Source organism: Esox lucius, chromosome 17 (assembly GCF_011004845.1).
Source record: "Esox lucius isolate fEsoLuc1 chromosome 17, fEsoLuc1.pri, whole genome shotgun sequence".
NCBI classification, from domain to species: domain Eukaryota; kingdom Metazoa; phylum Chordata; class Actinopteri; order Esociformes; family Esocidae; genus Esox; species Esox lucius.
The window spans coordinates 26,322,721-26,338,690 of record NC_047585.1 but is presented as its reverse complement, the minus strand read 5'-3'; the positions used below and the strand labels follow the sequence as shown (position 1 = coordinate 26,338,690).

Sequence of the window (15,970 nt, the reverse complement as noted above, 5' to 3'; positions counted from 1 at the left end):
TTGTAAACTAATATTAATTCTCCCACCTTCTGTCTAGTATCCATGCGTATACTTACAGGGGTACCTATTCAATTTGGGTACTTGTTCAAGTGTCAGTATGCACATCTTTAAGATAACTAATGCAAGACTGTGGAGAACAATGTTGACATTAAAAATTTGTTAAAACAATGTTGAATGTCAGAAATATCCTGCTGCATTGTGGGGGCACAGGAATGAATAAGAGATTACAATTTTGTGACAGACATTGAGGACATAGAAAGTGTACCGCTTGGGTTTTTATGCTATGGAAAGTGTTTTGTAGTTTAGATTTCTGTCACTCTCTCTCTCCCTTTCTCTATCTTCAGCCATTTCTCTAAACCCCCCCTACCCTGCTCTCTCTCCTCTACCCCTCCTATTGGGCGTTTCTAGAACACTGAAGGAGCCAATCTGTTCATAGCTCTTGGCCCCTCTTCGCTCTGCCTTTCAGGGGCTTTCTGTCTTACCCCTTTTCTAGTTTTTTGGTCTTACCCCTTGTTGAACCTTTGGAGAGTGCAGAGCAGACAGAAAGGGTGTTGGTGAGAGAAAGAAAGGCAAAGTGTCAGGAGAAACCATGCAGTATCTGAGGCAGCCCAGTGAGCCTAGTGACCAAGCCTGACCACCTGATCACCTCGGACGAACAGGGAACAGCAGTCGAGTCAAGACCTGGACACATACCTCCAACTCAAGAAAAAGAGGAAAAGGGAGAGGAAGAACAGCAGATGTGTGAGAGACAGTAGAGGGTCAAGGAGATGCTCAGACGGACTGGAGAGTGAACAGAAAGGAGACCATAGAGAAAGAAAGAGGAAAGGGCACTGTTGGAACACTTGGGGTTGCATTGAAATTTGGATTGTTTGTAAAGTGGTGTTGGACTTTGTGGTGATTCTGTTCATCTGAGAGACAACAGGAGTGTGTGCGAGTCCTGTGTTACATCCCCGCATCCAATACTGTCTGTGTGTGGAAACACTGTGCTACGCCACTACTCCAGGTGTTCTGGAGAGAACAAAATAGTAACAAAAGAACAGGACAGAATTAGGACGGAGAAAAAGAAAGGAAAGACAGAGAGAGAGGTGTTGACAAAGAAAACAACGCTTTAGAAGATCCCATAAAGACACGTAGCCTAACAGAGAAAAAGACAAGTGAAAACAAACAGAAGCAGACTTAAAGACAGGATGGCAAACTCAGGTTTCCAGTTGCTGGGCTACTTCCTGGCATTGGGTGGTTGGATTGGCATCATTTCCACCACGGCTCTGCCCCAGTGGAAGCAGTCTTCGTACGCCGGTGATGCCATCATCACGGCTGTGGGGCTCTACGAGGGCTTGTGGATGAGCTGTGCCTCCCAGAGTACCGGACAGGTACAATGCAAGGTGTTTGACTCTATGTTGTCACTAGACGGTGAGTAGCATTACGTGTACGTCTGATCTGTCACAATCTCTACTTACATCACTTTATTCCAATGCATCTTCCTGTCTCTGTCTCCAACTGTCTTCCTCAGCATTCCGTGGCATCTGAAAACAAACCCTCTCTTTTTTAGGTTTTCTTTTTTTAAATTCTGTTTGCATTCTCTTTCTCTCAGTTTGAGTGCGGTCTTATGCTCCTTTGTATTAGCAGTAATGCGTCTGATTGGAGTTGGTAATTATAAGATGACTTATATCGTAGCTGTTGCTTCAATTATAAACGTTCAGTTTACCCAGTACCAAACATGGGCCATTAACTGGATTGATTTATAGTGTTTTCATAGCAACAGCTTTGTCATATTATTCATTTGACAAATTGCATGATTCAGCAAATGAATGCAGAAACAAATTACAAGACAATTATTCAAACTGTCTGGGACATATTAAAGTAAGGCATAAATCTATCATATTAAAACTGCTGCTGTTGGCCTGTTTATTGAAGAAGTGGGATGGAGTGGGAGAGGGAGAAAATGAGAGGGGAGACAGAAGCAACAAAGAGAGAGGGATGGAGTGAGAAGGAAAGAAAGGAAAAGAAATTGAGATGGGAAAAAGGGAAGAGAGAGAGAGTGTTAGAGAGAAAGGAATGTGGGGTTCCGGCATAAATTAGCCCAGAACATGAGGCTCCCGTCATCTCAGATCTGTTTACTGTAGACCTACTGACTTATAATTAATGGCAGGCAGATTACATTCATCAGTCCATTGTCTTCACCCACATTAGAATTGCCAATGAAAAGTTACAGGCGGAGGACTTGGTCAAACACTTTTACTGTAATTCTAACAAACCACCTTTTGCAGTCGTCTGCATTTCTTTGTGGCTGGTTAAGAAACATGTATACCCATGTTAGCCCCTGTGACGCACCCTGCCCCCAAACAACAAACCGGGTATTTTGCTAATGTTTGTCTGCTGCGCAATTCATTATATCAAAACATTATCTGTGGCTTTCTCTGCAAGAGGTTAGCTGGAGCTTGCGTCTCTTTTGGCTCATGGGCATAATAAAAACAGTATTGTCCGTGTGATGAATAGTGGTTGTTAGGAGAAGAAAAGCCCAGTGTTGAGCCAAACACCAGAGATATTCTCAGAATGTTCTCTGTCCTCCCTACATACATTGCATTGTTCCACTCAGTCCCTATGAGTGTGTGTGCGTGTGTGCGTGTGTGTGTATGTGTGTGTGCCTGTGTTCGGAAAATCAGCGGGTGTGAACAAAGAGCATGAAATACTTACTACTGACTGAAAACCTTTATCCACATAATACTATCATGTTTTCTGATGCTTGTTGCTGTCTTGCCAAGCAAGGCATCTTGTTGAAAGTGAGGAAAACAGGTGATTATCTTACTGTACTGGACCATTTGGCACACTCACTGTACTTTACTATCGAGGAAATGCTAGATCTTTCTCTCTGGTATACTATGGTCAGGCTGAGTACCGGTCTTTGATGTGAGCTGTGTATGTGTGTGTGTGTGTGTGTGTGTTGAAGCGTGTGTAGTGGAGGTTTAAGCTGTATTCACAATGAACCAAAAAGAACCAAATGTAATGTAATTGGAAGTGAACCACCTAAATGTGTCCGATAGAGTGAACAGTTTCTTTCAAGACATTTTGACATTTTATTACACCCCTGGTCTGTGCGTGTGTTTGGGTTAGGTGGAACCCTTCTACTCCAGTAAACAGATTGCAGAACATGTGATGAGGAGTAATTGTTCACCAGACTGTTCTGTTGGGGAGTTTGACTATGCCAAATAACTGCAATAGAAGCTGATGGACTTTAAAAAACAAATCTGATTAATTGTATAAAGTCAATTCATTTTCAAACCCTGTGACTGTAAACCAATTGAAGTAGTAATAAGCAGGTCTGGGAGGTCTTGACACCACAACAACAAAGATAAGGACACTACTGAAGCTGATACTGGTCTAGAGGAATCTTGAGATTTTGACACTGACTTCAGAAATCAGAATCAGAATCCTGCTTAACTTCTGTTTGTTCTTAACAGTGGTGCTGAAAACACGGAGAAAAGTTGTTTCTCTGTGTTTTCTCAAAACTACACCATGGCCCCATTCCCTGTTCCCTCCAACTACACCATGGCCCTATCCCCTGTTCCCTCCCACTACACCAGGGCCCCATCGCCTGTTCCCTTCCATTACACCAGGGCCCTATTGCCTGTTTCCTCCCACTACACCAGGGCCCCATCGCATGTTCCCTTCCATTACACCAGGGCCCTATTGCCTGTTTCCTCCCACAACACCAGGGCCCTATCGCCTGTTCCCTCCAACTACACCAGGGCCCTATCGCCAGTTCCCTAACACTACACCAGGGCCCCTTCGCCTGTTCCCTCCCACTACACCAGGGCCCTATCGCCTGTTCCCTCCCATTTCACCAGGGCCCTATCCCCTGTTCCCTCCCACTACACCAGGGCCCCATCGCCTGTTCCCTAACACTACACCAGGGCCCCATCGCCTGTTCCCTCACACTACACCAGAGCCCCATCGCCTGTTCCCTCCCACTACACCAGGGCCCTATCGCCTGTTCCCTCCCATTACACCAGGGCCCTATCCCCTGTTCCCTCCCACTACACCAGGACCCTATCCCCTGTTCCCTCCCACTACACCAGGGCCCCATCGCCTGTTCCCTAACACTACACCAGGGCCCCATCGCCTGTTCCCTCACACTACACCAGAGCCCCATCGCCTGTTCCCTCCCACTACACCAGGGCCCTATCGCCTGTTCCCTCCCATTACACCAGGGCCCTATCCCCTGTTCCCTCCCACTACACCAGGGCCCCATCGCCTGTTCCCTAACACTACACCAGGGCCCCATCGCCTGTTCCCTCACACTACACCAGAGCCCCATCGCCTGTTCCCTCACACTACACCAGGGCCCTATCGCCTGTTCCCTAAAACTACACCAGGGCCCCATCGCCTGTTCCCTCCCACTACACCAGGGCCCTATCCCCTGTTCCCTCATACTACACCAGAGCCCCATCGCCTGTTCCCTCACACTACACCAGGGCCCTATCGCCTGTTCCCTCACACTACACCAGGTCCCATCGCATGTTCCCTCCAACTACACCATGGCGCTATCCCCTGTTCCCTCCCACTACACCAGGGCCCCATCGCCTGTTCCCTCACACTACACCAGAGCCCCATCGCCTGTTCCCTCACACTACACCAGGGTCCCATCGCATGTTCCCTCCAACTACACCATGGCGCTATCCCCTGTTCCCTCCCACTACACCAGGGCCCTATCCCGTTCCCTCACACTACACCAGAGCCCCATCGCCTGTTCCCTCCCACTACACCAGGGCCCTATCGTCGGTTCCACACGGGCCACTGTGAGGTCATCTGTAGAGACAGTCACAGCTACGTACTGGCCCTCATTGTTCATCTCCTCTCCGTTCTTGTTCTCTCTCGCTCTGTCTTCAGTACATCCCTTTCTATTCCACATTTCTTTCTCTCTATTTTCCCTCTATCAAAATGTAGTGTGGTTTTGTTTCTTGCTAACTGGACGTGTGTGATGATGGTCCTTTGGTAGTGTAAATGTAAAATATGCCTCTGAAGCTGAAGGCTGATATGACTTTTCTCATCCACATATAAGGGCTCCAGGGCTCAGTCTGTGCACGTCACACTGACATCTACATTAATAGAATGACAGAGGGAGTGTTAGGAACTGTCTTCTGTTTTCAGGGGATTGTTACATAGAAAGGTACAGGTATGCTCCATAGCAAGCATATCCCACTGGCAGCTTAAGCATTAGATCATCCTGTCCCAGGATGATCTAATGATCAAATCCCAGTTTAGGATGCTGTCTTTAGGGTGAAATGTTCAAAGGTGGTCCTGTCTTTCAAGATTGCATTGTAAAAGTAGAGATGTCAACCCCAGTGTCCTGGATAAAATGTGCAATTTGGCCTTCTAATCATCCCCAGCTTCGACCTGGCTTTTTATTCTGCACTCCTCCCCCCGTAACCAAAATGTAAAGGAAGATAATTATACTGCAGTTGCTAGATCTATGTAGTTGCTAGATCTAATATATGTAAGTCACACTGGATAAGAGGGTCAGCTAAAGGTCAGTTTCAAAAATATACGTAACAAAGGACAAGGTCCACGGTCAACGTCCACGTCCACACAGTCTGTGCCTGGCACTGCCCGGCCTTGGCACAGGGTAGACGAGGGTGGGAACAACACCCTGGACCGCTCTGTTACTCCATTGATCAGACAGAGGCCCTGTAGGGCCAGCCCGTACTCCCCACACACACTTAAAAAAAAAAAGACAAGAATGGATGAAAGAGAAAATAAAACCTCTTTCTCACATACGCCATTAAAAGTGTCCTTCAAGTGATCCCACACATAAATCTGACTTCAAAGCTTGTCCACCCATCACCAACCCTGTCAGGTCAGCTTCTGAGAGGTTATTTATTATCAGACTGTGAGTGTGTGTGTTTGTTTTCCAGTTAAAAAGGACATGTCTATTTCTTAAGTATGTTGGGAAAAATGTTGTTATGCTGCTGTGAATTTGATTCTCACAGCATCAGAGAGCGCCCTGTTTAATTCCATTGTTGGGAGAACTGTGGCAGTTATACAGTGGACATAAAAAGTCTACACACCCCTGTTAAAATGCCAGGTTTTTGTGATGTAAAACAATGAGACAAAGATAAATCATGTCAGAACTTTTTCCACCTTTAATGTGACCTATAATGTGAACAATTCACTTGAAAAACAAACTAAAATCTTCGAGGGGGAATTCTTTTAAATATAAAGCTTACAATAACCTGGTTGCATAAGTCTGCACACCCTCTTATAACTGGGGATGTGGCTGTGTTCAGAATTAACCAATCACATTCAAACTCATGTTAAATAGAATTAATTACACACCTGCCATCATTTATAGTAACTGATAAATCACAAATAAAGTTAAGCTGTTTTTCCTGACATTTTCTTAGTTGCATCTCAGAGCAAAAGCCATGGTCCGCAGAGAGCTTCCAGAGGGATCTCATTGTTGAAAGATATCAGTCAGGAAAAGGGTACAAAAGAATTTCCAAAGCATTAGATATACCATGGAACACAGTTAAGACAGTCATCATCAAGTGGAGAAAATATGGCACAACAGAGACATTACTGGATGACAAGGAGAAAACTGGACAGGGAGGCTTCCAAGAGGCCTACAGAAACATTAAAGATACTGCAGGAATTTCTGGCAAATACTGGCTGTGTGTTACATGTGACAACAATCTCCTGTATTCGACATATGAATGGGCTATGGGGTAGGGTGACAAGACAGAAGCCTTTTCTTACAAAGAAAAACATTCAAGCTGGGCTGAAGGGTTCCAAAACAAACATCAAATCCCCCAAAAGCATGTGGGAAAATGTGTTATGGTCTGATGAAACCAAGGTTGAACTTTTTGGCCATAATTCCAAAAGGTATGTTTGTCACAAAAACAACACTGCACATCACCCAAAGAACACCATACCCACAGTGAAGCATGGTGGTGGTAGCATCAAGCTTTAAGGATGTTTTTCTTCAGCTGGAACCAGGTCCTTAGTCAGGGTGGAGGGAATTATGAACAGTTCCAAATACCAGGCAGTTTTGGCACAAAACCTTCAGGTGTCTGTTAGAAAGCTGAAGATGAAGTTCACCTTTCAGCACGACAATGACCCAAAGCACACATCCAAATCCACAAAAGCATGGCTTCACCAGAAGAAAATTTAATTTTTGGAAAGGCCCAGCCAGAGCCCAGACGTGAATCCAATTGAACATCTGTGGGGTGATCTGAAGAGGGCTGTGCCCAGGAGATGTCCTTGCAATCTGACAGATTTGGAGCGCTTTTGCAAAGAAGAGTGGGCAAATATTGTCACGTCAAGATGTGCCATGCTAATAGACTCCTACCCAAAAAGACTGAGTGCTGTAATAAAATCAAAAGGTGCTTCAACAAAGTATTAGTTTAAGGGTGTGCACACTTATGCAACCAGGCTATTGTGAGTACTCATCTTTTATTTTTCCCCTCAAAGATTTCAGTTTGTTTTTCAATTTAATTGTTCACGTTATAGGTCACATTAAAAGTGGAAAGTTCTGACATGATTTATCTTTGTCTCATTCACAAGAACCTGGCATTTTAACAGTGGATAGACTTTTTATATCCACTGTAGCTGTGGCAGTACTGTCTGTGGTGTTTTTGTTATTGCAGCCTAAATATTTTACGACATTTTAGAAATGTGTCATGTTAAGGGGTGGCGGTGGGGAGAGTTTGTATCTAATGTTGAGCTGTGGACCTCCATAATGGCTGGAGTAGACCTTTGCTTTAAACTTTGAGGGTCTTACTGTAGTAACACGTTGATCTGCCGTTGTGTTAGCTTTGTAGACTCTGTTGTCAAGAATGCTGTGTGACCGTGAGTTGCGGGCTGCGGTGTTTGATCGCCGTGGCGACAGCAGCGTGAAAACAATCCCGCTTTGTGACAAAATCCCACTAATCCCACTGTGTGAAACATGTAAGGGTCCTCCTACTGTGTGTCTGTGTCCGTGTGTGTGTGTGGTTGGGAGGTGGGGGTGGGGTTTGGGTGTGCGTGTATGTTGTTTATGTTATGAGTTTATGTGTGTGAATGTGCGCAAATGCATTTGAGATGTGTATGAGATTGTGTTGCACTGCATGTGTAAATACGTCAAACGTGCCGCCCACTGAGTTATGTGCGTACTGATGTCTGTGTGGGTTATCGTGGAATTCCCGAGTGGTCAAACCACTGTGGACTGATTTGGAGGGATTGAGAAGGACCGTTAAGTCAAACTCTGGACTGAGGCTGCCTTCATCGTCTCATTTTGGAACATAGCAGTGGAAAACATAATGAGTTCTTACAGAGAAAGAGCGATAAGGAGGCAGAGACAGGGACGCATAGAGGAGCGAGGGATGGGTAGAGAGAGGGAGATAGGGAGACAGACAGGGTGAGAGACAGGGTTAGGGAGATAGGGTAGGGGAGAGATAGGGAGAGATGAAGATGGATCGAGGAAGAAAATAATGCGCTTAAACCACAGATACTGAGAAACAGAGAGATGATTGGATGATTGATTATATGTGGATATTCTTTTGAATACACATCGCTGTGTGGAGGTATTCAGTGTGCACCGTGTCTTTGATCGTAATCAGGTCGTAAACTGCCCTAACAGACCCACTGTGTGTATTTCCTCTCTTCCCCTCCTGCCTCTTTCTCCTCACATGCCCTCCCTGCTCACCCCTCCTGTTCCTCACTTCCTCTTCTTCTGGGACACCTCGGTCTCCTTTCTCCCATCTCTACCTCTCCTCCCACAGTTCACATTCAGACGTGTCGTGCCCTGATGGTGGTGTCCGTGCTGCTGGGCTTCATAGGAATGATCGTGAGTGTGGTGGGGATGAAGTGCACCAAAGTGGGCGACAACAACCCCATTTCTAAAGGACGCATCGCTGTGTCTGGAGGAGCCCTCTTCCTGCTGGCAGGTGACGACGCCTTTGGGATGGCCATTCTATGGCTGTCATGTGACTAAAGAAAGAGTGTGGGCAGCTGCATGGTAACACAGATTCACCACAACTTGTCATTAACATCAGGTGACAAACACTGTGCTGCTTAGGCAATCATTAAGAATTTAAATGGCTCTTTGAAAATGTAACCGCCTTTAATTTTCAAGCAGAACAGTGAGTTGTACTTCTTGTTGATTTTCTTTCTACAGTCATTGGAATTCATCATTCTGCCCTCACTTTAGATTTTTGAGTGAAAGCAGTCTTTCAGGGTTGTTGTCTTGCATTCCTCCAAGACTCTCACCAGGGGTCTTCTGAGTAATTAGGGTTCCAGCTGTAAACAGGAAGTGGTGATTTAGGACACATTACTCAAGCTCCCCTGACCCCACAGATAAATATGAGCCAGAGAGAGAGTGTGAGAGCACAACAACAACAACCTCAGAGTTATTGCAAATGTGATTATATATGTGTGTGTGTGTGTGTGTGTGAGACCTTGTTCTGTGTAATAATTCCTTTTTATTGACATTCTCTCTCTTGCTCCCTGTCACTCTGTGCAGGTCTGTGTACGCTGGTGTCTGTGTCCTGGTATGCCACTCAAGTGTCCTATCAGTTCTTCAATCCAAACACACCGGTCAATGCTAGGTAACACTGTCACACTGGTCACAAACTATGTACAGATATCATGTCTATAGTACTGTAAAGAGCCATATTGTAGTACAAATGCCATGTCTATAGTACTGTAAAGAGCCATATTGTAGTACAGATATCATGTCTATAGTACTGTAAAGAGCCATATTGTAGTACAGATATCATGTCTATAGTACTGTAAAGAGCCATATTGTAGAACAGATGTGATGTCTATAGTACTGTAAAGAGACATATTATAGAACAGATGTCATGCCTATAGTACTGTAAAGAGCCATATTGTAGTACAAATGCCATGTCTATAGTACTGTAAAGAGCCATATTGTAGTACAGATATCATGTCTATAGTACTATAAAGAGCCATATTGTAGTACAGATGCCATGTCTATAGTACTGTAAAGAGCCATATTGTAGTACAGATGCCATGTCTATAGTACTGTAAGAGCTATATTGTAGTACAGATGCCATGTCTATGGTACTGTAAAGAGCCATATTGTAGAACAGATGTCATGTCTATAGTACTGTAAAGAGACGTACAGTAATACAGATGCCATGTCTATGGTACTTTAAAGACACATATTGTAGAGCAGATGTCATGTCTATAGTACTGTAATGTACTCCAGTTCTGTAAAGACACATAATACTTTAAAAAAACAAATTATTTTCCCTGCAGATATGAGTTTGGGTCTGCGCTGTTCGTGGGATGGGCGGCGGCCAGTTTGACAGTTCTGGGCGGTTCCTTCCTGTGCTGCTCTTGCTCTAATGAGGAGAGGAGAGGACAGCAGTACTACCGCCAATCACAACCATCCACAGCAAGGGAGTACGTGTAAACCCCACCCTCTCCCAGTAGCCACCCAAACAGAAAGCAAAGACCACACTTTCCTTCTCCCCCTTTTCCCCTTTAACTGATACATAAAGCTCAGGATGGTTTTCTTCCCCTGCTCAGAAGTTGCATGCATAAACCAGTGGCTGCATGCCGTGTCATTAACTGTTGTCCTTGCCTGACAGAATGCTACAGCATTTCATCTGGTTTGATGATACATAAAATACCTATCCAGGTGTTGTATGACCTGGCAAGCATCAGCAATATCTGAGCCGGGGAACATGGCCAAACATTTACACACACACACACACACACACATTACTCTAAAAAATGGCAAAGAGGATAATGACCTTGCTTCATTAATCCTTTTAAAAGCATTTTATAATAGAATCTGTCATTTGACTTTTGAATCATTAAACATTATTAAACGTATACTGGATGTATACTGGACATTTATTTTCATTAAGTCTTCTGAATTTGATCCTATAGCTTTGATTACAATTGAAAATGCAGATTTTGCACCTCATTAGCTATTTGAAAGAACCAAAGCTTTCTGGGTGGAGTTAAATGTGTATGTTGTGTTGTGTCTTCAAAACCTTGGAACTGAATGTAGTCGATGACATCATAAAGAGCTGACATTCTGAATGTCCGCTGAGCATTTATAATGTCATCAGTTCAAATCAGATGTAGAGACAAAGGGGAGTATACGTTGTGAGCTAATATGACTGTAGTTTCAATGAGAGACAGAGGGATTCCTATCATTGCATGCCTTAACATCATAATAATAATTATAACAGTGCATTATATTTATATAGCGCTTTTCAGTGACTCAAAGATGCTTTACAAAATGAACATGGAACAGAAACAAACACAGAAAATACCTTGAGAAAACAAAGAAAATTGAGAATCATGCTTTGTTCATTAACACATCCATGCAAGTCCACACTATCCATCATCCACAAGTAACATAACTTAGAGATTACCCAGGGTAGGGACTATTACCTGACCTATTAACATGACTAGAATATTATCTGTGGATTCACTTTTCTGGTGCTCCATAGCCAAAATTATTTCCTTTTCAATGGACATTCAGTTTGTATTTCATACAACTTTTTGCTACTGAAAACCATTGTCCAACTAGCCAGCTGAATTTTAAGTACAGAAATGATCTGTTACCGTAAAAAGGCTGTTATGATTGAACACTGAACTGTTGAGAACTTTATAAGCTAAAGGCAAGTAACTATGGTCAGTGTGATGTGAATCTACATTTTATGTTTTTTCTCTGGAAAAACATTTCTATATTACAAGGGAAGACATTAGTTTAAGACAACAAGAATATACAATACTTTCAAGTCCTCTACTCAAATCATCTAAAGCCTCTGAAACATACATTTCTCTCTTCATCAGATATTTGGTTGAAACTGTTCATTTGTGCTTACTATAACTGAAACATTTACGTTTTCTAAGAACCAATAAATGCCCCCCATTTTCTGGTGGTTTGGCCCCTTTTCTTGGTAAAGCCTTTGTATGGAGTGTTCCATTGTGCTCAGAATCATGGACCATAGGCCTTGAAGGACCTCTTTTACTCTTGCTAAATGAAAGAGGGGGTGGACTTTGAAAAGCCTGTCGTCAGCAGATGTCCTGTAAGAGTAATTACCAAACAACAAACGTGACCAAACTTCTTAAAAGCCCACTCCTTGATGAAAATTAAAAGCTACAATTTCTAACACATCAATTGCTTTTACATTTGTCTAAGTATCTACATTCAAATGAAATGTGGATCCATCACAAACAACATTCTCCAGAAACTGTTCTTCTTAGCCCAAATTCCACTCCTCTTACTACAACTGTTTGTTAGTATACACACATCAACACAAGACCATAAACAGCATGATCTTTACCAGCATGATTTTAATGTAAGAGAACGGTTAGGAAACTGATATGACATGTCTAACAACTGCTTTATGGTACAAAACAGAATATAAAATATCCCACTTACAACACATAGTTGATGGAAACACCCCATAAGTTAATAAACACACCATACGTTTTTACAATACATCCGACACATGCAAACAACGCACAGATATGATTAACAGATATTGGCTGCAGAAAGACATTGACAGAGAGAAATGACAGCGACCATAAGCATACATATACAGTACAATAAAAGGTGTGTTGTTTTTGGTGATACATTTAGAAAATGTCTGGCGGGTTCACATGAGCAGTTCCATTAATCGGTTATTGCTGCACACAACTGTCATGTGAGCTCCTTGTTGTTTGTCAGAGGTAACTGAAAGGTAACAGCTTTGTAACAATTATGTTCCTGAATTTAGTGTGTTCGTTGTGAAAGAATGCTAAATTAAGTTTGTATATTTACTGAATTCCAGGGCTGCATAACCTTTTGGCGTAGCTGCAGCTCCAGCTCTCCCTCAGTCTCCCTGGGTGAGAGAGGGCTACACTTTAACTGACAGTCCAACATTAAGCCAGGAACGTTTAAGCCCAGGTTTCGACACATTTTGAAATTTGCCATTGTTTTCCTTTCAGAAAAATAGCACGAAAACAAAAACAACATCATATTTAATAAATTCCATGCCACAGAACACAAACAGTCTGTACTTTGTGAATCATGAGCTTCCACTAACCTTTCCTGCCTTTATCCTCTACTGCTTCAGTTGGCATCTGTGACCTTTCTCTTCTAAAAAAAAACAAACACTGCATGAGCACCTAGAATCAACTGTTTTTTCACTCATTAACCAAAAGGCTCATGCGAAGCCTGGCTAGCAGCTCTTTTCGCTTGTCTTAACTGAGCATGTGACGCCAAGCTCTCCCTTCAGTAACACCTGGGAGGCCACCTGTAGTGGGGAAACACTGAGGTCTAATGTGTGATTCTCCCTCTCGTCTCCTCTTCTCTAATGCTGTTCTTCTCTGCCTGTCTTCTTCTCTTCCCTAATTCAGGGCAGAGTTGTTGAGTGAGACTAGTTTCCCTGACTGACCACCCCCTGCCTTTTTTCGAGGACTGTCCGAGTTGCGCTCAATGTTTCCCCTTTCCCTGTTCCTTCCTAGATTCAAAATTTGGACCCTTGTTTTTCCGTTCTAGCATGTCGCTTCCTGTTCCACCAAATCCAAAACATGCTCTTAAATGTCTGCAATTTATCAGTCTCTGATAATAAGTTATGGGGCAAAAAAATGTCGACCACACCTTTGAGCTGGCCCCACCCCTTTTCACCCAACCCCTTGAGCCTGTTTGTAAACACGAACTGGTGAAGGAGAACTGTGGTTAGGTGGTTAAATGCCTTTGCACCACGTGGGGCATTACTGTATTTCAGCCTGTGAACCCTTTACTAGAAACTCCATTATGTCCTTTAAATATGGTTTATTTACTGAACTTTAACTGTATTACTTTTGTTTTTTAATTTCTGCTTCATTGATATCCTATGATTTCTGGGTTTGTAGAAAAGTGATTTTTGGTTTTGTTCTCTGAGAATACAAGTGTACATTTACTGAAACATGTTTTTTTCTTTTAAATTGCAGAACAAATGTTAAAAGTTCCCCACCAGAGAAAAAGGAGGAGTATTTGTAATGTGGGCGACTCCTTTGGCCCCACCATGTGTTAGATTGTTGGTAAAAGGCAAGACACTGTCTAACACAAAAAGACAAGACTCTCTAAGAAAACAAAAGCAGACAAGACACTCTTTAAAGTAGTGCATCTCCAGACCAGTCCTAATGGGATTTTAATATTGTTTGTCCATGTATTCTATACACAAGTGGGTATGGAAACAATATTGAAGGGTTTTGCTATATTACTAGAGTTAAAACACATGTACTAGTATTTGGATAATTGAGAGGGACAGAGAGTGAAACTGAATCAATACTTCTGTCTGTCTGTAGTCTGTCTTTAGTTTCTGTGAGAGGAAGTCATTCAGGGTGTGTTTAAAGAACATAGAACACACACGTGCCTAGGTGTTTTTATCACCACCTCCAGCCTTTCTACTACATATATGCTCTACTGCAGTGCCTTATAACATGTGTGTGTTTGTGTGTGTGTGTGTGTGCTGTATGTTTTGACTGTTCTACAAGGATTCCACAGTATCACATCCTATATGATGAAACATATTGTACACGTATCCATACTCTTGCTTTTATCACAGAAATGAAATGCATTCAGACAAACTGTTACATATAGTTTTATCTCTGATCATAGATTCGTACTGTACACCACAACTGATGAGAGTGATGGCTTACCTTGTAAAAGTTGTGAGTCTGTTTGAGTATAGTACCTGTAGCCCGGACTGAGGATATTTTACATGCGTTGTGGTTAGTTAAACACTGATTTGGTTTCATGTGAATGGAAGAGATTCATTTCTGTACGGATGGTGAAAGCACTGTCGCATGTACAGGATCTGTACTTAGCAATGGCCAGGTTGCTGAACGTAAATCAGGTCAATCCTTTTTCTGTTACCTACGTTTATTCACCATGCATTTTCTTTATCTAATATTCACTATTATTATTTGACTGTATGTATCTCATTTAAAATATACTCCGTTCTGTTTCTTTTAGATTAAAGTAAACATAAAAACATTGTGCTCCTGGATGGTTTGTTTGTTGATACACATCCCTCTTGGTTACTGCATCTACACGCATATACACACTCTAAAATCCCTGACAAATACAATAAATACCATTATTCCAATATTACTGAAGATACATTAAGGAATATTCAAGGGTTAGTATTCAATAACAGTGCAGACATTTTCAATTAACTTTCAAACATTTACTTTTAACTTAAGTAGTAGAAAGGAGCCAATTTTAATTAAATCATTTGGGTTTTGTGTTCACAGAGTTTTTTCCTGTCACATTCAGTATTGTAAATATTTTTTTCTTCCCTATAAGAATGTCAGATTATGAAGTAATTTACAATGTCAGACTTTGAGGTGAATTCATGCCATTGTTTTGCAGAGAACATGTGTGGACAGAAATAATCGCAAACAGAGTAATATTGAGTCAGGAGTGTATGGACAGACAAGGGGGATCATTTGATATGATTTACCTCTTTACCTCTGTTGATTGTTTCGACCCCCTTTCTTTTACCTTGAATCCCTTTCTTTCTTCTACCCAAAATACCTCTCTTCCTCCCTGTGGCTCAGTCATTCTAGATGATGGAATTCCTGTTCTGCCTCAGTAGTTCTGTGTTCTCAGACTCATTCTCAAAGTTCAACATGCCTCTGTCAGTTATCATCAATTATAAAAAGGACTCCTGTTCACCTTATCTCTGCAAGTAATTTATTTTTAACAGCCATTTGGTCAAGTCAACCTTTATCAAAGCTATGATAGACATTTCTGAGATTAAGGAGGAAGGGAGAGGGTGAGTTAGTAAACAGAGTAATATTTTACACAGCATCTAACAGACATTTTATTGATGGATTATGGATCAAGAGACAATCTATTGGACATCATCCAAGTACAGTTACACACATCTACTGTATAGCATGTACCAACCCAAACCGTTATGAACATATAGATATATTGTAAGTGCAGTGACTAGTAGAGCGTTAGTCGGTG

General features: G+C 42.4%; 1 protein-coding gene across 2 annotated transcripts; it reads left to right on the top strand.

Annotated features, from left to right (window-relative positions):
- Nucleotides 1–468: 468 nt before the first annotated feature.
- Nucleotides 469–14,990, top strand: cldn19 (claudin 19). 2 transcript variants are annotated; one of them, XM_010903631.5, is made up of 5 exons: nt 469–1,410; nt 8,757–8,921; nt 9,497–9,581; nt 10,258–10,404; nt 13,942–14,990. In XM_010903631.5, exons 1-5 carry the CDS (start codon nt 1,188–1,190, stop codon nt 13,988–13,990), a joined length of 669 nt encoding a protein of 222 aa, XP_010901933.1. In that variant the 5' UTR covers nt 469–1,187; the 3' UTR covers nt 13,991–14,990. The 2 variants fall into 2 exon arrangements, with proteins under 2 accessions (XP_010901933.1, XP_010901934.1); XM_010903632.5 differs by having other exon boundaries at nt 13,366–14,990.
- Nucleotides 14,991–15,970: the final 980 nt, after the last annotated feature.